The 21,780-nt window shown below is 36.2% G+C and overlaps 1 protein-coding gene across 6 annotated transcripts; it reads right to left on the reverse strand.

The window, feature by feature from the left end:
* Positions 1–2,719: 2,719 nt before the first annotated feature.
* ZNF214 (zinc finger protein 214) lies at positions 2,720–21,350 on the reverse strand. 6 transcript variants are annotated; one of them, XM_006049726.4, is made up of 5 exons: positions 21,100–21,350; positions 20,694–20,752; positions 19,987–20,075; positions 5,804–5,961; positions 2,720–4,696 (listed from the first exon to the last, which is right to left on the reverse strand). In XM_006049726.4, exons 4-5 carry the CDS (start codon positions 5,928–5,930, stop codon positions 3,006–3,008), a joined length of 1,818 nt encoding a protein of 605 aa, XP_006049788.2. In that variant the 5' UTR covers positions 5,931–5,961; positions 19,987–20,075; positions 20,694–20,752; positions 21,100–21,350; the 3' UTR covers positions 2,720–3,005. The 6 variants fall into 6 exon arrangements, with proteins under 6 accessions (XP_006049788.2, XP_006049789.2, XP_044785387.2 ...); XM_006049727.4 differs by lacking the exon at positions 20,694–20,752; XM_044929452.2 differs by lacking the exons at positions 19,987–20,075; positions 20,694–20,752; positions 21,100–21,350 and adding an exon at positions 6,396–8,105.
* Between the last annotated feature and the right edge of the window lie 430 nt (positions 21,351–21,780).

The following is a 21,780-nucleotide window of genomic DNA, read 5'->3' on the forward strand; positions in this document are numbered from 1 at the left end:
ATCTGTGTGTGTGTTCTAATGTAGTTCAGAATGCTTGGCCCAGACCCACCACTTTCTGGAGAAACCTAATTGAACATCAGTGCTAATCACAATTATATACCTTATCAGTTCATCCCTGGGCATGTTTGAAAACACCAGAGTTAACATCTGAACAAAGCTAGCCAAACCAAAGGCTTACCTACTAGCCTATGGTTTGGCCCAGACTAAAAGACTTGTCAGGAGGTAGTAATGATAAGTTGAGCCAATCATCTCCCTGCCACTCAGAAATCTGGAGACCAGAAAGAAGTTATAAGTTAGTGGTGGGCAAAAAAATTGAAAAAAATATATGTATATTCAAGGGTGTGGTGCGATTATAAGCATGCACACAGTGAGTAAATAGGAAGTCAGTCTGTAGAGGAGTGGATAACCAAAGAGAAACAAAAATAAGTTCTTGAAAGAGTAGCCTCATTGTCTAATGGCTTTCTAGAGCAAGTTCTCATATTTAAGCTTCTGTCCCAGTGGGTTTTGTTGTTTTGGTGAGATTCAGAAACATAATGTTATGTAACACTTTTTGTATGAAATAAGTAGAGCTTTGCTCTTTGCAAATAGGATTTCCCTAATAGTAGGTAACTATTTCCATAGAATATATACCTAGATATGAAATCACTGTAGGAGAATGAGTAATAATGATTTTAAGGCTTATGATTCACCAAATAGCTTTTCCAAAGTCTATCAATTTACTCTCAACATAAGCAGTATATAAGTATCAATCATTCTGTACTCACTGAAAAATAGCTTTTATAATTTTTGTTAATTTAAAAAATGGTATTTCATTGCTTTAAGGGGCTTCCCAGATGGCGCTAATGGTAAAGAATCCACCTGCCAATGCAGGAGACAAAAAGAGACATGGGTTTGATCTCTGGGTTGGGAAGATCTCCTGGAAAAGAAAATGGCAACCTGCTCCAGTAATCTTGCCTGGAAAATTCCATGGACAGAAGAGCCTGGTGGGCTACAGTCCATGGGGTTGCAAAACGCTGGAGATGACTGAGTGCACATATACACACCGCTTTAATCTGTTGATGTCCTGTGCTATTTTTTAAGCTAGCTGTCCATCTCTTATATTAATTTTATAAATTAAGCTTATAACTACCATAATCATAGCAAATATTTTCCCTGTTGTTTTACCTCCTGTATGTTCTTAACCTATAGTTTAAAATTTGTTAATGTGGTCAGATTTCTGAGTTCCATTTCATCAAAGTTTAAAAAAGTGTGTGTTTTCAACTATATAAAACACACTTCAGTGAATTATAAATAGTTTATGTTTAAAGTGATAGGAAAGTGAAAGTGAAGTCACTCAGTCGTGTCCGACTCTTTGCAGCCCCGTGAACTGTAGGCTTCTCCGTCCATGGGATTTTTCAGGCAAGAAGACTGGAATGGGTTGCCATTTCCTTCTCCAGGGGATCTTCCCAACCCAGGGATCAAACCCGGGTCTCCCGCATTGTAGACAGACGCTTTACCGTCTGAGCCACCAGGGAAGTCTCAAAAGTGGTAGAACCTCCTCTAAAAAAAAGAGAAAATGAAATCTTGGTCTAATATTGAATACAAATCAGAAGAAACGGATGGGGTTAACTTGTGATTTGTTTTTGATGAAGCAGACTTCATGAAACCATATACAGTTTCATGGAACACAGTTTGAAAACTTGTGCTTTAATCAATACATATTAGATCAACATCTATATGATGTTGGCCATGAGACGAAAGCTTAATTTTATTCTTCTCCAAAGAGTTAAATAATTTTCTCAGCACCACTTACCAAATAATCCTATTCATAAATCTTTTATCATATGTAAAGCATCTAAGCATTGTTATATACACATATGTAATCCACACACTGATTTGTTTTTTAGTTAATAATAACTGAGCATTCTAAACATTTTTTTCAAATGTATCATCAAGTTCTCAATATTTTAACTTCAATATATCATTTATTATGTATTTTTGTCTCTAGTGGCTCAGATGGTAAAGAATCTGCCTGCAATGTGGGAGACCTGGGTTCGATCTCTGGGTTGGGAAGATCCCCTGGAGAAGGAAATGGCAATCCACTCCAGTATTCTTGCCTGGAGAATCCCATGGACAGAGGAGCCTGGCGGGCTACAGTCCATGGGGTTGCAGAGAGTCGGACACGACTGAACAACCAAACACACACGTATCATTTACTATATGTTAGGGCAATCTCATTAATCTTTCTTATAATTGTCTTTGCTCTTCTCTAATACCTATTTTTCTTAAACTTTTTTTCAGGAAAAAGAATACTTTTTTCAATTTCAAATCTCATTAGGATTTTGATCAGATCTGAAATAAATCTGTACATTAACATTCCAAGAAAATTATGACTTCTCTATTCAAGCCCCCTTTTATTTTCAATTAAATGTTTTTTCATTATTTTCATTCTACATTTTTGCTATTTGTTCCTTTTAAAGAAAACTTAGTATTACAAGGGCTTTCCTTGTGGCTCATCTGGTAAAGAATCTGCCTGCAATGTAGAAAAAGAAAGGGAGAAGGAAATGGCAACCCACTCCAGTATTCTTGCCTAGAGAATCCCGTGGATAGAGGAGCCTGGTGGGCTGCTGTCCATGGGGTCACACAGAGTCGGACAAGACTGAAGCGACTTAGCATGCATGCATGCACTGGAGAAGGAAATGGCAACCCACTCCAGTGTCCTTCTTGCCTGGGGAATCCCAGGGACAGGGGAGCCTGGTGGGCTGCCGTCTATGGGGTCACACAGAGTCGGACATAACTGAAGTGACTTAGCAGTAGCAGCTTAGCAGCAGCAGCAGAAAAAGAAAAAACTTTAAAATACTGTCCTAAGCATCTCTTCTTAAAGCAAATGATTCTTAGTAGGAATTAGAGGAAATTTTAAATGATGCTTGGGATTATTTGGGTTATTTATAGCACTTTTTTCCAGCAGCATTTACTAGGCTTAAAGAGAAGCTTTGATTAAAGCTGTTACAACAAAATGAACAGAATTACAAGGTTTCTCTTCTGCAGTTATTGTAAAGATGTGAATTCTGATTGAACCCCTTGTAATACTCATGGCATTTATAAGTTTTCTCTCCTGTGTGGACTCTCTGATGAATTCGAAGAGCTGAGCTGTGGCTGAAACCCTTACCACACTTAGCACACTGATAAGGCTTCTCTCCTGTGTGGATCCTCTGGTGAATATGAAGATTTGAGCTGTGACTAAAGCCCTTTCCACAGTCATCACATTTATAGGGTTTTTCTCCAGTATGGACTCTCTGATGAATGAGAAGATGTGAACGCTGACTGAACCCTTTACCACACTGTTCACATTTATAGGGTTTCTCTCCAGTATGCACTCTTTGATGAGTGTGAAGTTTTGAACTCTTGCTGAAGCCCTTCCCACATTCATGACAAATATAGGGTTTCTCCCCCGTATGGACCCTCTGATGAATGCGCAGATCTGAGCTGTGACTAAAGTCCTTCCCGCAGTTGTCACATTTGTATGGCTTCTCTCCTGTATGCACTCGCTGATGGATCTGAAGATTTGACCGCTGGGTAAAGCCCTTACCACAGTCACCACATTTATAGGACTTTTCTCCTGTGTGGACTAACTGATGAATTCGAAGATTTGAGCTCTGACTGAAGCCTTTACCACACTCATCACACTTATATGGTTTCTCTCCGGTGTGGACTCTCTGATGTACATGAAGTACTGAACTCCGACTAAAACTCTTACCACACTGATCACACTTAAAAGGCTTCTCTCCTATGTGAAGTCTCTGGTGAATGTGAAGCAATGAATTTCGACCGAGGTCCTTATCACACTGCAACTTATAGCGTTTCTCTTCCAGGTGGACTCTTTGATGATGGTGAAGCCTGGGGATCTGACTGAAGCTATTACTACACAGGTTACATATATAAGGTACCTCCCCTGGGTGGGCTCTCTGATGAAAGTGAACACCAAAGCTCTGACTAAGGTTACTGGCAACTTCGTCACATCTGTACAGCTGCTTACCTGTGTGGATTCTTGGATGTCTGTATAGGTCTGATCTCTGAGGGAAGCATGTGGGGCTGATGGAGCATGGATAGAACTTTTCTCCAAGTTGATTTCTCTTGTGGAGAACACACTGTGAGTTCCAGTAATAAATTTCTTTACATTTTTTACATCCACAGTATTTCTCTTCCATAGAGCCTTTCTGCAGGTCATTTTGGCATATCTCCCCAATGTACTCTGGAAAGGCTTCCTGTCCTGGGATAGAATGCTGACGCATGAGCTTCTGTTCTTTTTCCAGAGAGAGATTTTTCCTGGATATGCCCACAGGGTATCTGAGTCCTTGAAAACCACATGAATCACTCACATAGATTTTTCTACCATCATCTTCAGAGTGTTTCCTTTCTAAGGACTGACAAGGTATACACTTGGTATATTTTAAGTTCCTGGGACTTTTGCTTTCAAAAGTCAGTTCATAGTTCCCGTACGCTGCTACTTGTGTGGCGAGTGTTGACCATTCTTGATAGTGAGAAAGGTGTTGCTGCTTTAGGTCTTTGGAATCTATACCTTGAACCATTTCCACATAGTTTTTATTCTCATACATCGGAGTGCTGGCAGTCTTCCAGCCTTGCCAGCAGGAAAGATTTTCATGGTCTAAATATCTGAATCTTTCTTCCTGGGGTTTGCAGCTCTCTTTCCAATTTCCTAAAATATAAGCAGATAATCCAGTGGTAAGATGAGAGCTATGTTTAAAAATTTCCAAGTATCTCAGTCAACAAGCCCCAGAATTATAGGAATACATAATTTCTCACAAGTGAGAAAGAAGGGTTATGACTTAGACTGCTCCGTATTTGGGTGTGAAATTCATTTGTTTATTCATTCATAGATGTATTCATTTCACTCATTCATTCAATAAACATACCTTGAGCATCTATACTACTTACCAAGTACTGTTAGAAATAAAAAAGAAAGTGATTGGCTGCATGGAAATCATCTTAAAGACTGAGATTCAATTAGATTACTCTATTTGGGAAATTATTATAAGAAATAAAATACCTGTTTCTCTTTTTTGCTCTAAAATAGTGTAGTAGATTGTGTTAAAAAAAAACAAACAACTCTCTGCTTATTTACATTTTTGGGTGTTCCTCTTACACACTGACTCTATAATTTGCTTTGGCCACTGGGACAAAAGTGAGACAAACAGAAATCTGTAAAGTACTTGTACATTGGGGTTGGTCTCTTTTGCTGATTTTGATAGTCCTGTGATCACAAAATGAGCCTGGGCTGACCTCCTTGAAGAGAGACATATGGTCAACACATGGCCATTATAACACTGATACTGACCAACTGCCAGACATGTGAGTCAGGCTATTCAGCTTTATTTTAGACCATCTAGCCCCAGTCAAGTCACTCCTGATAGAAGATCCATGTAACCAATTGGAATCATGAAACATAACAAAGTTTTAAGTTACTAAATTTAGGGTGGTTTGTTATATAGCAAAAGCTAACTCCTACAAATAGAACATGAAGCGAGAACAAATTTAGGACTGCACAAAATTATAGGTGGAAATCTGTGCTTTATGTGTAATCCAGAAAATATTCACAAATAATCACAGACACCTATTAATTACATAGCCAAAATGTTTTGGAAGATACCTTGTTTTCTTTATCTGTTATTTTTCATGTGATTTAAGACCCATTTTTGAGAATCTCTTTTACCTCAATACAGCAATCAGAAAGAACCAAAATACTCAACAAAACAGGTCCCAGAAAAAAACTAACCTTATTCCCTAAGAGTTGGGAAAACTTTACCTACTAACATGACATTTGTGTAATTCTCCCACATGACCTCTCTGTAGAGCTTTTTCTGAGAAGAATCCAAGAATTTCCACTCCTCCCAAGTAAAAATAACAGTCACATCTTCAAATGTTACTGCCATCTGGTTGAAGATTAGCTTTCCAGGAAGCAATCTAAATAAGAAGATGGACAAGGAAAAAACATTCAGCATGTAACATAGTGGTAAACCAAAAAGAAGTAACTCTAAAAATGAAGAAAAGCAAGAAAAGTGAGACGAGACATAGGACAAGTGGTTAAATAATGTGTACAATCACTGAATACCATCACCATCATAAGAAACATTAGTAAATAATGGTTGAAAAAGATTAATTCCCAAGATCATGAACCTGGAGGTATTGCAGCTAGGATCCAGGTCTACACACTTTGAAAAAGAACTGTGTGCCAACTGTAACAATATCGCTTCATGATTGGTCATTTTAGACATTATCTATTTACTTCCTACCTCTACTTTTCATCCTCCTATAGCATTATTGCTAATTTTCTGGTTAAATCAGTAAGCGGCACTTGTATAATTTTGAATACGATTATAAACTTTTGGGGGGATTACCTGTTTAATTTTCACTTGATAAGTTTACTGTCCTCAGATTCTTGATTTATTTAAAAGGCTTTATGTAATTTGTTTTATCAGGTGTCTCATTCCTTTGCCCACCCCTTTTATTTTGGAAAGTCTATCTTCCTGCTCCAGTCAGGGCCTGCTACTCTTTAGTGCTCCATTTTCAAAATCACACGACTCTTCCTCTTTTGTGATTTACTCCATTAATTGGGAGGCACATAACAACGTGAGTTCAATCAAGCCTGTGAACATTACACTATTTAGCCACTGAAAAAAGCGAAGGTGAGAAACAGGTGAGGTTTTCTTCAAAGGAGAATCTCCAAAGATAGTTACTAGGAAAGATACCCAAGAATCATTTGAATCACTGTATACCTGAAGTCTTTCTGTCCCTCACAAGTGGCTGAGTGTAGAATTCTAGAGTGAAAATATTTTTCCTTAAAACTGTTTCACTGTTTTATAAGCTTTTACTGTTGCCAAGACTGATTTTAAAAAAAAAAAAAAATAAACTGTAATTCCTTTGTAGGCAACTTTTTCTTTCCTCTCTAGAAATATTTTAGGGTGGTCTTTAATGGCTGGCCTTCTGCCCCAAATGATGTATGGATTTGAGCTTCTCCAAAGTTCACAGGGCTCATCAGTTCCTTTCTTGTCTGTATTACTCAGCTGTACTCTGGGATGTAACATCTTTAGCCCTAAATGGCTCTTATCACTATTCCTGTTGCCATCCAGGTTTTTGCCATTCTTATCACTATCACTGTTGCCATCCAGGTTTTTGTTGAAATTTCTCATTTGCTGATGGCTCTTCAGTTTCATCACTGTAAGGTCATAAATTTCTTGGTTTTTTATTATTATGCAGTTTTAGAAAGTTGAAGGGATAAATGCATGTTTTCTGTCTAAAAATAATTATTTTAGTAGAATAGATCATAAGTTGGTTATGTAACAAATTCATTTTATTTCTTTGATGACATATTCTTAATTGTAAAGTTAAATTTAAAATGTTCAATAAATATTAAGAATAAAAGAAATAGATACTTTTAAGGAGATTACAATAAAATGAAGAAAACTAAACTGTCATCATCATAAAATTATAATCATCGCAGCAGCTAAATATTATCTAGCAGTTAGGGGCAGTTATGTGAAATAGGCTACGTTATCTCATTTATCATCACAACAATCCGGTAAGGTATTATTATCAACACTAAAGGAAAGAGGAATCTAAAATTCAGCAAGATTAAGTAACTATTACAAGGTCCTGTAGTTACAAAGTAGTGGTTTTTTAACACAGGCCTACTGCTGCTTTACCGCCTAAGCAAAAGTGAGAGAAGTTAAAAACAACTTGTGAAGGGTGGTAAATCAAGATTTCCACATATAGCCATATGATGTTAATATAGAAGGACAAAAGGAAGATATACTAAAATATTCAAGGATTCAAAATATACCACCCAGATACCATTTTCCAAATAAACTAAATAAAAGCCCATGCCTCAAAAGTGAAACATTAATCACAAATATGAATTCAAGAATGAAAAAATACAGTGCTTTTTATTTTTTAAATGTTTATAAATGCTAAAAATTTTAAAGACAGTAAGTCTACTTAACACATACAAATTGGGATTCTCAGAAACTGACAAACTGGTGTCAGTATGAAAAATAAATGAACTCACTGGTCCTTCACTTTTTAAAAAGTACAGTATATAAAAACCAGTCTGTTGTTACTGGTTTTGACTGTCATTTTAAGAAAGATTTAAGAATTTATTTTTAACATATACTAGAGATTAAGAGTCTAGTATCTTTTACTGAAAGTAAGTTCATAAAAATTGTAACAATGCTAAAGTAATGTAAGTAAAAATTAAGTCTATCCTCCACAAATAACTTATGAAATAACCACTATTATTTTCACTGTGTCCTTTCTGACCTTATTTTCATACATACCCCACTAATGTTTTTTTCATAACAAAGAAATCATAATTCTGCAGTTTGCTTTTTCAGGTAATGTGTAGTGTACAACTTCCCATTTCAGGACATATAGGCCTGTGTTTTTTGTGGTGGTTTTTAAGTATGTCCAAAATTATTTGATTTTGTCCAAAAATTATTTGCTACGCTTCCCTTCAAAAGGTGGAGCCTAAATCCCCACCTCCTTGAATGTGGCCTGGTCTTAGGGACTTAGTTCTGATGAATAGAAAAAAATACAGAAGGGGAAGCCATGGTGTGCAACTTTCAAGACTAGCCCATAAAAGGCACTACATCTTCCTCCTTGTGCATCCCTGATAGCTCAGGTGGTAAAGAATCCGCCTGCAGTGCAGGAGACCCCGGTTCAGTTCCTGGATTGGGAAGATTCCCTGGAGAAGAGAAAGGCTACCCACTCCAGTATTCTGGCCTAGAGAATTCCATGGACTGTATAGTCCATGGGATCGCAGAGTCGGACATGACTGAGCGACTTTCACTTTTCTTCCTCCTTGCCTTTTTCTTGGATCAATTACTCTGGGAGAAGCTACCTAAAATACCGTGAGAATACTTAGGCAGTCTTGTGGAGAGGCCCATGTGGTGAGGAATTGAGGCCTTCTGTCGTCAGTGAGAAATGAGGTATCTGCCAATAGCTATGTGAGAACCATCTTAGAATTGGATCCTCCAGCCCCAGTGAAGGCTTCCAATGAACTGTAGTCCTGCTGCTGGCTTGAGTGCAAGCTCATGAGAAACCCTGAGCCAGAACCACATTGCTATGCTCCCAGATTCCTGACTCAGAAACTGAGTAAGATAATTAATGTTTGTTATTTTAAAAAGCTTCTACATATAATTTGTTATGCAGAAAAACATGATTAATGCATTGTTGTAAAAGTTGCATAGCATTTCATGTTATAATGTTCTTTTTTTAAATATAAATTTATTTATTTTAATTGGAGGTTAATTATAATATTGTATTGGTTTTGCCATACATCAACATGAATCTGCCACGGGTATACATGTGTTCCCCATCCTGAACCTAAAATTTAACTGTTCCCATACTAATGGACATTGAGATTATTTCCACTTTTCTGGCTATCATAATATGGTAGTAAACAACTCTCTTAAATACATCATGGAACACTCACTTGAAATATTTCTAGAAAATACATTTCTAGAAATTAGACCCACAAGGCATGTGTATTTCAGTTTACCAAAAACAGTATAAGACTTCTCTTGAAAATACTTTAAAAAATATGTTGAAACACTTTCCTCCACTAGAAAAGTTAAAAGCTGAATACCTACATTCAAAATTAGTAGGTAGAAGTCTATAGAGGAAAAAAATGAATTATATAAAGGATAAATTAAGATGGCAAGTAAAATTCTTAATAGACAAAAGGATACTAAAATAGTTTTAAAATATAGAGGCATACGGCATAAAAGAGACACACTCTAAATTACTGAATCCTAAAAGATTAAACATGAAAAGACAGGATAATCTAACAGAAAATTGTAGACCAAAATAAAGTAGGCTTTGCAATATTAATATTACATGAAGTAAAATCAAAGGGAAAAGATCACATTAAAGTCATTTAATGAGAAATGAAATGATTGCCCTTCGAGTACCACCAACCAGAATTAAAATTTTGTCAGAATTTCTCCAACTTTATATTGGTAACAACTGAGTATGGAAAGTTTCAAACAGTCATGAGTAATAAAGAGGACAATAAAATGATGTCCCATATAACCACTCAATAATTACCAACATGTTTATGAATCTTGTTTTAATCCTCTGCTTCCCCCATTACTATTATTGTTGTTATTATTATTGGCTGGAGTATTTTAAAGAAAATCCCAAATACAAGGTCATTTCACATGTAATTATTTCAGGAATAGTACAATATGTATCTTTCATTAACTGATAGGGACTTTAAAAAAGGTAATTGCCTAACAAGATTACTATTCTATTACATAATATCATCTAACACTCACTTCATATTTAATTTTTCTAATGTAAAAGTATTTGTTATTTGAATTGTCTAAGTCAGGATCCAAAAATGGTCAATTTGTATTTGGTTACTGTGTTTCTTAAATCTTTCTTGTTCTGTAAGTCACCTCTTACCTTTTAAAAAAAATTTATCACACCATTGATTTGTTAAAGAAACCCAGACATTCATCCTGTAAAACAACGGTTTTCAAACTTTATTAAGCATCGGAATCACCTGGAGAACTTGCTAAAACACAGTTTCCTGGGCATCATCCTCAGAGATTCTGATTTATTAGGTCCTAGGTAGGAGTCAAGATTCATTTGTAATAAATTCCCATGGGATGACAATGCTGCTGTTCCAGGGACCACAGTTTATAAACAGCGCTTCTACAGGACATCCACATCAATAATTTGGCTAACTGTTTCCTTGTGGTGTTTGAACTTGTTCTTTATTCCATTCCTGGTACTTGGTTCTTTTATTCCAGAAGCCTGTGAAGACTAAAGTTCTTTTTTTTTTTTTTCTGGAAAGAATACACTTTCCAGAAGTATATTCTGGAAAGTGTATTCTGTAGTGTATTTCTGTTATACACTTCCTGTTACAATACTTGAGGGCTGCTAAATTTACTAAGTAGTGGGTTCAGGTGCTTTCAAGTTCCGACCTTCCTTTCTAATGTTTCCCATAAATCTTTCACTTAAAGTTTCGCAAGTAAATGATGATCATTTCTTAGATATGTTATGTCATTAAACATTGTAAATTGATTTCCTAATTCTATCCCTTGTACACATATAAGCTATAATTCTTCTAAAGAAGTCCCATCACAAATTTTCTGGTTACCCTGAAATGTAGTCCAATCAAAAAAGTCAGGATAAATATTTATTTCCCAAACTACCCCCTTAAGAAAATTAATTTGTAGAGTAGTTAGATGGTAGATTGGGGCAAAGTAACCACCAAATGTGACTAGTATGATTTGAATTGTTTTGCTTTTAAGCATTTTTATGAATTCATTGATTTTTACATATTTGATGTGTTTCAATCAAATTGCAGTCATTTTACTTTTAGATATTCAAACCTCTCTCATCTTAGGCTAGTGGGAATTCTTTCAGGTTGGCCTCAAGTTCTTGTGACATGACCATTTCTAGTGTTTGAAAACATCCTTACTTTCTTGCACAAGTGTCCTAGATTCAGTTTTGTTGCTTTTCCGGTACCAACCAAGATTCACTATTTCTCCAAAGTGTTTGAAAATCTCAGTTTTTTCTTTTCTATATAAATGAACCTCCCCCACAATATGTAAACTTGATAGCCCTCTTGTCTTCCCATCCATAAACATAGTTATCTCTCCAATAATTAAATTTTTCTTTTAAGGTCCTTTTCAAGAAGATGTTAAAATTATTCTCTAAGTCTTTGAAATTTTGATTCCTTATAATTTTGTCAGGTTTTGCTATATATAATTTGAAACACATTCTTAGCTACATGTTTTGTTCATGATTAATACATCTAACCTTTTTCATGGCATTACTTTAGCTAGGTCTCCAGTAAATAGCACAGAGCAAGATCATGTTTTTCATCAACTCTCTATGACTCAGTTTTTTTATAGGTAAGTTTTATCCATGTTCATTTATTGTGATTACTAGTATATTTGGACTTATTTCTAAAATCTTATTATTTTAAAAAATTCTTCCATCCGTTCCTGTCTTTAGTTTTTATTTTTTCATCTCCTCCCATTTTGTCCTCTATGATTTTGATTCCATACATATATTAGTAATTTATATTCTTTAAGAGTCAACCTAAATATGCTTTAAACATATACACTTACCTATTTTTCTAGTAAGTCATTTAAGAAAAGAAACAAATCCAGGAAAGGCTGCATGAGATATAATAAGGAAAGATGATCAAATGCCTTGGTAAAGTTTATTGTTATCATAAAACAAGTAAAAACCGTAAAACAAAATCTAAGAGCAAAAAAGGAAAAAGAGAGCACATCTACACCTACCCTACAGTTCTTGGCAATACGAGCACTGATGAGTGGGAGATAAGAGAAAAGGGACGTGGTGGTGGGGGTTTAATCACTCAGTTGTGTCCAACTCTTTGCGACCCATGGACTGCAGCCTGCCACGCTCCTCTGTCCATGGGATTCTCCAGGCAAAAACACTGGAGTGGGCTGCCGTTTCCTTCTCCAAAAGGGACATGAGAGTGTGCCAAAGTACTTGTCTGTTTAGAAAAATGACTTAGATATAAGTTTAAGAAGTCAATAGGAGTAAATAAAAGTCAACATGGGTTTTAAGAGCAATTACCAGAAGAACCATAGTAGAATCTATAAAAAATAAAGCAAGAACAGAAGACAACCTGTTTCAAAGGAAAACAGAAAAGAGGAAAGGCATATAATAGTAAAAATAATAGTATAGCTCAATCTCACAGATTAAAGACACAGATTTGTAGGTTAAAAAAAAATAAAATATGTGGTTTAGAAGAGATACACTAAAAAGAAAAAAGATGGGAATAAAAGGATGGAAAAACATATTCCACACAAATATGAACCAAAAGAAAGTTGTAATAACTAATTTCAGCTGAGATAAAATTTATAGCAAAAAATTTGCAACTGTATGGCAATAGATGTTAACTAGACATTGTGATCATTTTACAACATACAAATGTAGAATCATTATGTTGTATACCTGAAACTAATATAAAGTTATATATAAACTATATCACAATAAAAAAATGTATGGCAAAAATACCATAAGGAACAGAAATATAGGTTTTTATATATTAGTAACCCTGGAGAAGGGAACAGCTACCCACTCCAGTATTCTGGCCTTGAGAATTCCATGGACTGTATAGTTCATGGGGTCACAAAGAGTCAGACACGACTGAGCGATTTTCACTTTCACTTTCAAATAAATAGTAAGAAAGTATCCAAAATAGTTAAATTGCATCCACAAATAAAATTTCAAAACGTATGAAGTAACAATTATCATAAGTTCAAGGAGATATATACATCATTGATGGTAATTATGGATATTAATACACTCCTCTCAGAAAATGATAGATCAAGCAAAACCAAAGAACTCAATATAAAGACTAGACAGTACACTACGCTAGTTATTTTTATCTGTGTTGAACTCTTTACTTCTGAAACACTAAAAACACATTTTCATGCACCTACAATACTGTTACAAGATTGGCCATGTAGTGGTCCATTAAAGAAATCTAAATAAATTCCAAAGGATTAATATAATGCAAAATACATTCTTTACATAGAATGTAATAAAATTAGGAACTATTAACAATAAAAACCCAAGTAACATATTAAATAGCCCTTAAAAGGAAAATATAATGATAAGAAAAATTTGAATTGAGTAATAATTACATATCAACTTTTCAAGATTCAAATAAAAAAGTACTTAAAGGAAATAAGAATGGCTACATATAATCAACCTAAGCATTCAACTCAAAAACTTGGAAAACAGAAACCCTCCCACTTTAAAAAAATAAGCAAACTTTAGAAATGGAGAATAAAGCTGAGAGTCAAAGGTGCAATAAACAGATGATGAGAAAATGCATAAAGTCAAAAGATACTCTTAAAAATTTAAGAAGTCAATTCTTTATGTCTGTTTCTCCACTGCTGCTTTGCTTTGTTATGGACATGGGGAGAGGGCAGGAGAGGGTGAGATGTAAGGAGAGAGTAACACTGAAACTTACATTACCATATGTAAAATAGATAACCAAAGGGAATTTGCTGTGTGGCTTAGGAAACTCAAACAGGGGCTCTGTGTCAACCTAGAGGGGTGGGATGGGGAGGGAGATGGGGGGAGGCTCAAAAGGGAGGGGGTATAATGTATACCTATGGCTGATTCATGCTGAGGTTTGACAGAAAACAACAAAATTCTGTAAAGCAATTATCCTTCAATTAAAAAAATAAATTTTTAAAAATTTAAGAAGTCAGATCTCTGCAAGTTTGATTTTCTTAAAAAGATGATTACAAACAAAATATAAGACAAAATGAGGAAATAACCACAGGTATAAGCTTTTAAATAAGACAAGGGCATTATGAACTGTCTGCAAATACACTTGAACATCTATATAAAAGGACAAATTCCTAGTAAAGTACACAATGCCAATATAAAATGCCAAAACAGATTTTAAGAGTAATATATAATTATAGACCAGTAAGTATTAAGGAAACTGAAATGGCAGCCAGGGTTCTTTCTCTCTTCCCAAAAATCACAGGCCCAAAGAGTTTTCTAGTTGAGTTCTAGCAAATGTTTAAATAAACATTTGATTAAATGTTTAATTACTATTACAATCAAATTATTTTAGAAAATAGAAAGTGAAAATTATTGACTCATTATATGGTCAGTGTAATCTTGATTACAAGACCTGCTAAGAACAATACAAAAGAATAAAACTATAGGCCCATTTTTAAGTTTGATAAATATGTAGAAAGTCCTAAATAGATATTAGCTAACTTAATTCAGAAATATATGAAAACTGTGCATCATGATAAAGCATAATTTATAACAGGAATGGAGAACAGTTCAACATGAAAAATTAATCAACATAATTCACTCTAGTAATAGACTACATAAGAAAACCATGATTATCTCAACTGATGCAGAAAAATTGTGTACTAAAGATAATAATTTTTACCACCTATATGTCCTAAAAAACCTTTTAGCTAACTAGAAATAAAAAGAAACTACCTAAATCCGTAAAGATTATATACTAAGAATCCACATCAAACAATAAGCTTAATGGAGAAATTGTATATGTATTCCTTTTATGATGGTACAAGATAAGAATATACACCATCACCACTGCTTTCAAAATAGTACTAAGGGTTCTGACAAATACTAGAAGAAAAGAAAAAGAGATAAGCACAAGGATTAGAAGAAAAAACATAAAATGTCATTATCTGCATATATTATGGTCATTTACCTAGGAAAACAAAAGTATATGGATAAACCATAAATTAATGAGCAAGCTCAGCAAAATTAACAGACAAGATAAAGCAAAAGCATCATGATAGCAGCAATCAATTACCAGGAAATAAGATATCATTCACAACAGCCAAAAAAAAAGCTATCTTATAAAAATTTTATCTTTGACGACAACTTTCAGATTCCAATGAAGTAGTAAAAAGATTATCTGAATAAAAGAAGAAGCATGCCTGCATGTTCTTGGATGTGATGACTCAAATTCATATACCTCCAGTCAAATTTCTAGCTGGATTTTTTGAGGAATATACTTTTCCCCCTAAAATTTATAGGGAGGGAAAATAAGTCCATAAAGACTTAAGTAAACCAAGGAACACTTGTCCTCCCAAATATCAACATATCAACAAACAGCAGCAGTAAAATCAGAATAGGCCAGTAGAATGGAATTGAGGATTCAAAGAGTAAGGAATGTACTTGTTTATATATGAAAACTTATTAACAATAAAGATGGTATTAAAAAGCAAATAAGGAAGAATAGATTACTTATATTAGATAGTGGTAAAACTGCTTATATGAGAAAAAATAAAGTTGGATTCCAACTTGATAGCATATACAATGAGAACACTAGATGGGTTAAACATTTAAATGTTAACGTTACAAAGTCAGTAAAATAAAGTGTTGGAATTGAGAAACATTTACCACTGTTAAATGAATCCAAGGGCCAGTTCTTTGTGAGAAAAATATTAACAAGAAAATATATCAATCCCTGACTAGCAACAAAAAAAAGCAAAAGGGGTGGGCACAAACAAAAAAGTTAGAAATGAGATTAGTGAAAAAACAATAGATAAAAGTTTAACTGAATATTAGGTGGGCACTTTCCATAATTCTATAGAAAATAAATCTGAAAATCTGGATGGGAATTTATCTTCTCCTGGAAACCTTTTGATATGGCCCCAAGAAAAGGGAAAAGCCATGAACAGAACAGATATTTTGAAACAAATTGGTTAAGTTATTGAAGACATGTGACTTTCACAATAACAACCCAAAAGTTTCCTTAAATAAATTCTTTCAAATTTTCAAAGAGCAGATTATATGATTCTATTAAATTATTCCAAGGCATATAAAAAATTATCAAAATTTTAATAAACTCAAGAAAGATGGCAAAAGTCACAAGACTATAGATTTATATTACTAATGAATACGGACAAGCTTCAGAAGTAAATAAAGTAAAATATAAGGTCAATAAAATTCAGCAACACCTGTATTTATAATCTACTGCCACATGACTAGTTACTTCAAAATTGAGTGGCTTAAAACAGTGATTATCATCTTTCATGGTTTCTCTAGGTCAGACATTTAAGGGAGGCTTGGCTGGGCAGTTCTGATTTGGGCCTCTCATGAGATTCTGTGGAGTTGTCAGCTAGCTCTGCAGTCATCTATAGGCTTGAAGGATTCATTCTCAGGGTGGCTGTCTCAGTTTCTTTCTACTTGGTCCTTTCTTGTGGCCTGAGCTACCTCTCAACATGGTGGCAAGTTTCTTGAGTGAGACGGGCAAGCAAAAGTTGCATCCTTTTAATGACTTAGCATGGGAAGTCACATAGCATCGCTTCTGCTGTTGTGGTTTTCTCCGTTGTTCTTCAGTGTTCTCCAATGTTGTTCTCCATTGGCTGAGGCACACACTCACCCCAGCCAGATTTGAGAGGAGGGGTCATAGATCCCATCTTTTGGTCAGAAGCGTGAAAGTCATATTGTAGAAAGAGCATGAAGGATAGGATAAATTATAGGTATGGCCATCTTTGGAAAATGTAATCTGGTACAGTACCAAAGTATATTATAGCATGATGAAATGGTGGCTCATTCCAAAAAAGCAAAGGAAGGTTCATAAGAGAAAATCTATTAGTTATAAGCCATAATCATAATGTCGAATAAGAAAAGCCATATAATTATTTTAATCAACACCCAAAAGGTATCTCTTAAAGTTCAACATTGGTCCTTCATTTAAAGCTACAAACAAAGCAAGTTACCAAAACAAAGACATGCAAAAACAGTTCAAATCCAAAGGTAAAACAATAAAGGCATTCCCATTAAAATTGGAAACAAGGATACTACAAATTCACTATTTTACAGCCATTAATATGAAAGCATTTGCTAGTGCAAGCAGACAAAATGATCTGTAGTGGGTGTGATTGTTTTTTTCTGGGAAGTCCAAGAAAATCAACTGAAAATTATGAGCAATTGTAAGGGAGTTCAACATCCTAGAAATTCCACTACAAGGCTTGTGTCCTAAAGAAACTTTATTATGAATACCAGAGGGTGTGTGTAAAAGCATTTAGAGTATGACTGCTGTAGTAGCAAAAACAGAAATAATCCAGAAGGCACAATTTATGTTGGATAAATAAGCTGTTTTTTATACTGTGAAATAGTACACAGCAGTGAAAATAAACTACAGTTACATGAATCGACATGGTTGCACTGTAAAAATCGAACGTTATGCTAAAGTAGCCATTCACAAAATATATACAGGATTCCATTTATCTAATGTTAAAAATAGGCAAAACTAAACAATTTTGTTTAGCGATACAGACATAGGTAGTTAAAACTACACACACACACAAAAGCTGGGGAATGCCAAACACAACATTTAAGGTATCAGTTGCCTCTAGGAGAAGGAAGAGTGAAGTTGCGGGCTTATCAGGGGGCTTTTAAAAGTATTTGCTGGTCTATATGGTGGGTACCCATGCTATCATTGTATTTTAAATTGCACGTATATGTTTCCATATATTCTTTGTATTTTTTTCTCACACCAAAATAAATACCTGATAGGTTTAAGAGCTAAATTGTAAAAATACTTGAAACCATAAGAAATAATTGAGAAGTAATTATGTATTATTAGACTTGGGATGAAGAACTTTCAAAGTATAAAACTATATATATAAATAAAAAGAAATGAGATTCACTTTATGCAAATTTAAGTTATATAAACAAAGTCCTTAAAAGTAAAAGACAGATAACTTAGAGTAACGCTTACAGCATACAACAAATGGTTGCTGCATTTTACATACAAAGTACACCTTTTATCATATGGGAAAAAAATCAATAGGAAAAAAGGTAATGTATGTCCAGTCGTTTTATCAAAGAAGGAATCCAAATGATCAAGAAGTATATGTTTAAAATGATCAATCTTAATAAAGACTGAAAAGATGCAATTCAAGGCTAAATTTTAAAAATAATATTCAATGCTGGTAAAGGTTCAGCAACACAAGATCTTTCATTATATGGTTGTACCAGTTAGTTTATGCAATATTTCTAAAAAAGAACTTAAGTTTTTTAAAAGCCTAAAACATGTTTGTATTCTTTGACTCTATTATCTTATTTCCTAGAACATATCCTGAGGAAATAGAAATACACTTGATAAATTATAAGAATATTTATTGGAAGTTGCTTATAATAGCAAAATATTGGGAAATACTTAAGTTTTTCCCAATAAAAGAAAATTTAAATAAAGCATGGTATACACTTGGAATGAAAGATTGTATAGCCATTAAAACTCATGCTACCAAAACATACTTGGAAAAATGTCCACTTCATATGTTAAATGAAAAAAATGAAACATATAACAGCCATTCACATATTCAACAGCTATTCATTGAGTGCTTACTATATGCTAGGCATTGTTCTAGATACTGGGAACATTCTTTGCCCTCATGGAGCCTATCTACCATGATTCGAACTTTTTTATATATACTTATCTTTCCATGTGCATGTGTGCTAAGTCACTTCAGTCGTGTCTATTTGTGACGCTATGGATTGATCCTGCCAAACTCCTCTGTCCATGGGATTCTCCTGGCAAGAATACTGGAATAGTTTGCCATTTACCCCTCCAGGGGATCATCCTGATGCAGGGATCAAAACTGCGGCTCCTGCAGCTCCTGTATTTCAGGCGAATTCTTTACCGCTGAGCCACCAGGGAAGCCCCTCATATTCTGCCGGAGACTAAATGATGGTCTTCCTGCTGGAATGATATCTTCCAATTCATAATAATAATTCAAATTTGAGTACCTGCTTCTGTCTTTTACTTAAAATTGCCACTCATTCCAGCACTGTTTAACATATGGTAACTTTAGAAATTCTTGTTAACCTCATGCGGTGTATTTGCCCAAGGTTAAGGAAAGGCGATGGCACCCCACTCCAGTACTTTTGCCTGGAAAATCCCATGGAGGGAGGAGCCTGGTGGGCTGCAGTCCATGGGGTCGCTAAGAGTCGGACACGACTGAGCGACTTCCCTTTCACTTTTCCCTTGCATGCATTGGAGAAGGAAATGGCAACCCACTCCAGTGTTCTTGCCTGGAGAATCCCAGAGAAGGGGAAGCCTGGTGGGCTGCCGTCTATGGGGTCACACAGAGTCGGACACGACTGAAGCGACTTAGCAGCAGCAGCAGCAGCAGCAAGGAAATACATTCTGACATTTATTTATCTCAGGGCATCAAAGACAGTATGAATTATATAGTAGACCTGAATGGTCGGCTGGCTCAATGAGTAAATGTCAAGAAAAGACCCTGGGCGGGAAGCAGGGGCTTGCTGTGTAGGAGGCTTGAAAGCTTCCCAGGCGAACGAGGAACATGTTCTACTCAGTCTGGTCCGTCCATCCGTGCTGCCACTTCTACTCCTGCTATCCATGGAGAAGTCAGGGGCATTTTATAAATAAGAGAAGACAGTCCTACTCACCCGGGATCAGACTGTGAGGGAAAGAGTGACCATTCTTTCCTCCTTTGTGCTCCTTTTCTAGGGAAGGGTGGAGTGTTGAGAAGGCTGAGCTGAGAGAGGAGAGAGGAGGAATAAAAGACTGGCATGACTTGAAATTCCCAAACTCACTACAATCCCCATGCACTAAGATTTGAGTGTGACCCCAAAACTCCCAGAAAGATGTCAGAAAGAGCCCAAGAACATTTCTGTGCCCTTTCAAAGAACAGAAAGGAAACTTATATGAACTTGCACTCAGGACCTCATTTATGAATATCTAGAAAAGTACAGTTCTAGCCTGGGCATGAAAACAGAATTTGATCTCAAAGTTTAGTCTCTCCAGGAATACAGATGCTTTCCATGTAATTTAACCTCTCGGAGCATCAAAATTTGCCTAGTTTATTATTAACAAGAAAAATAAAAACAATTGGAATAACAGCACACTTAAAAAGCCTCTAAAAGTATTTTTAAAATTTTGTTCAGTCAGTTAAGTAGAAAGGTTAATTCCATCATCCTCTCCCGCCCCACTTCTTACACATAAATATTGGATTTACTATTAGATCAGAGTAGAGAGTCTCAGCAGAAGATCCCAGATCTAGGGCTTCCACGACGTGATGATAATCCCACCAACCACTTACAGAACTCTGAAAAAGACCAAACTTCTAAACCTTCTAGGACCTCACTTTCCTCACCTGTAAAATGGGGGCATTAGTCTTTGACACTCTGGTCCACCCTTACTGATCACAGGTCCCTGGAGAAAATGATAAACAGTTAAGAGCCCTCTTTCTCTAGAGAGAAAACTGATTCATGGTGTTCCAGGAGCAGGACAGGTTTGCACTCCCCTCTAGGCACCAAGGGCCGCCAGAGTTTGTAAATCTGAAGCTCCGGGTTCAGACGTACAAACTGTTCTTGCAGAGCAGGATCCACAGGGCCTCTGCTCCTGCCGCGGAGACACGGGCGGCCTCTGTTCCGCATCCAGACCTCCGTCTCAGCACCTCCCAGCCCCGAGCACCCCGGCCCGAGGATCCAAGTTGCCTCTGCCTCTTCTCTACTTCCCTTTCAGTTTTAACGTGGGGAGGGCGGTTGTGAAGGACCCACCTACACTGGAGTCCGAGATTTCTAATCCTGAGCGACTTCTCGACACCTGGCCCTCTCTCTTCCGCCACAGCTCTTCTCGTCCTTGTCTGCTTCTGGTTCGGTGCTCCTGAGAGTCCGCGTCACCTACGGAGCCTCTGGAGAGGAAAAGGGACCAACTCAAATACTCCGTCCAAACAATGTCTGCCAGCCCGTTTCAGCTAAACCAAAGCCTCAGGCCTGGGACTGGACACTCAGAACGTTCCCATGGAGACGGGAGGGGGCGGGGCAGGAAAGGAGCGCGCCGGAGGACGTGTCTCCTGATTGGCCAGAAAGATCGGAGCGGCGGCACAGTCTTAAACCACCAGTGTTCTAGGGCGGGAGGACCGTACACTACTGAATGCACTTTGAACCGAGGATGGGCTTGAGCCATCTAAGATATTACTAACGTTGATGGACAATTCTAGGTTTTTTTTAGGACCCCTGGGAAGGGGGCAGGGCTGAGGATTCTGTGAAATAGTCACCCTGGGGGGCGAGGGGTGGTAGTGCCTGCTGTCCGCGCATTCAGCGAAATGGGCACCCACTAGCCTTGGTTGTAGCATCCTCCCCAAATTCGAGTTACAGAGCCGCGAAGAGGGCTTTTCAATTTTCTGTTTATGGTTGCCGGAACCCGCTTCTCTCCTGCTAACTCGTTGGTCGGGTTGG

Source organism: Bubalus bubalis, chromosome 16 (assembly GCF_019923935.1).
Source record: "Bubalus bubalis isolate 160015118507 breed Murrah chromosome 16, NDDB_SH_1, whole genome shotgun sequence".
NCBI classification, from domain to species: Eukaryota; Metazoa; Chordata; class Mammalia; order Artiodactyla; family Bovidae; genus Bubalus; species Bubalus bubalis.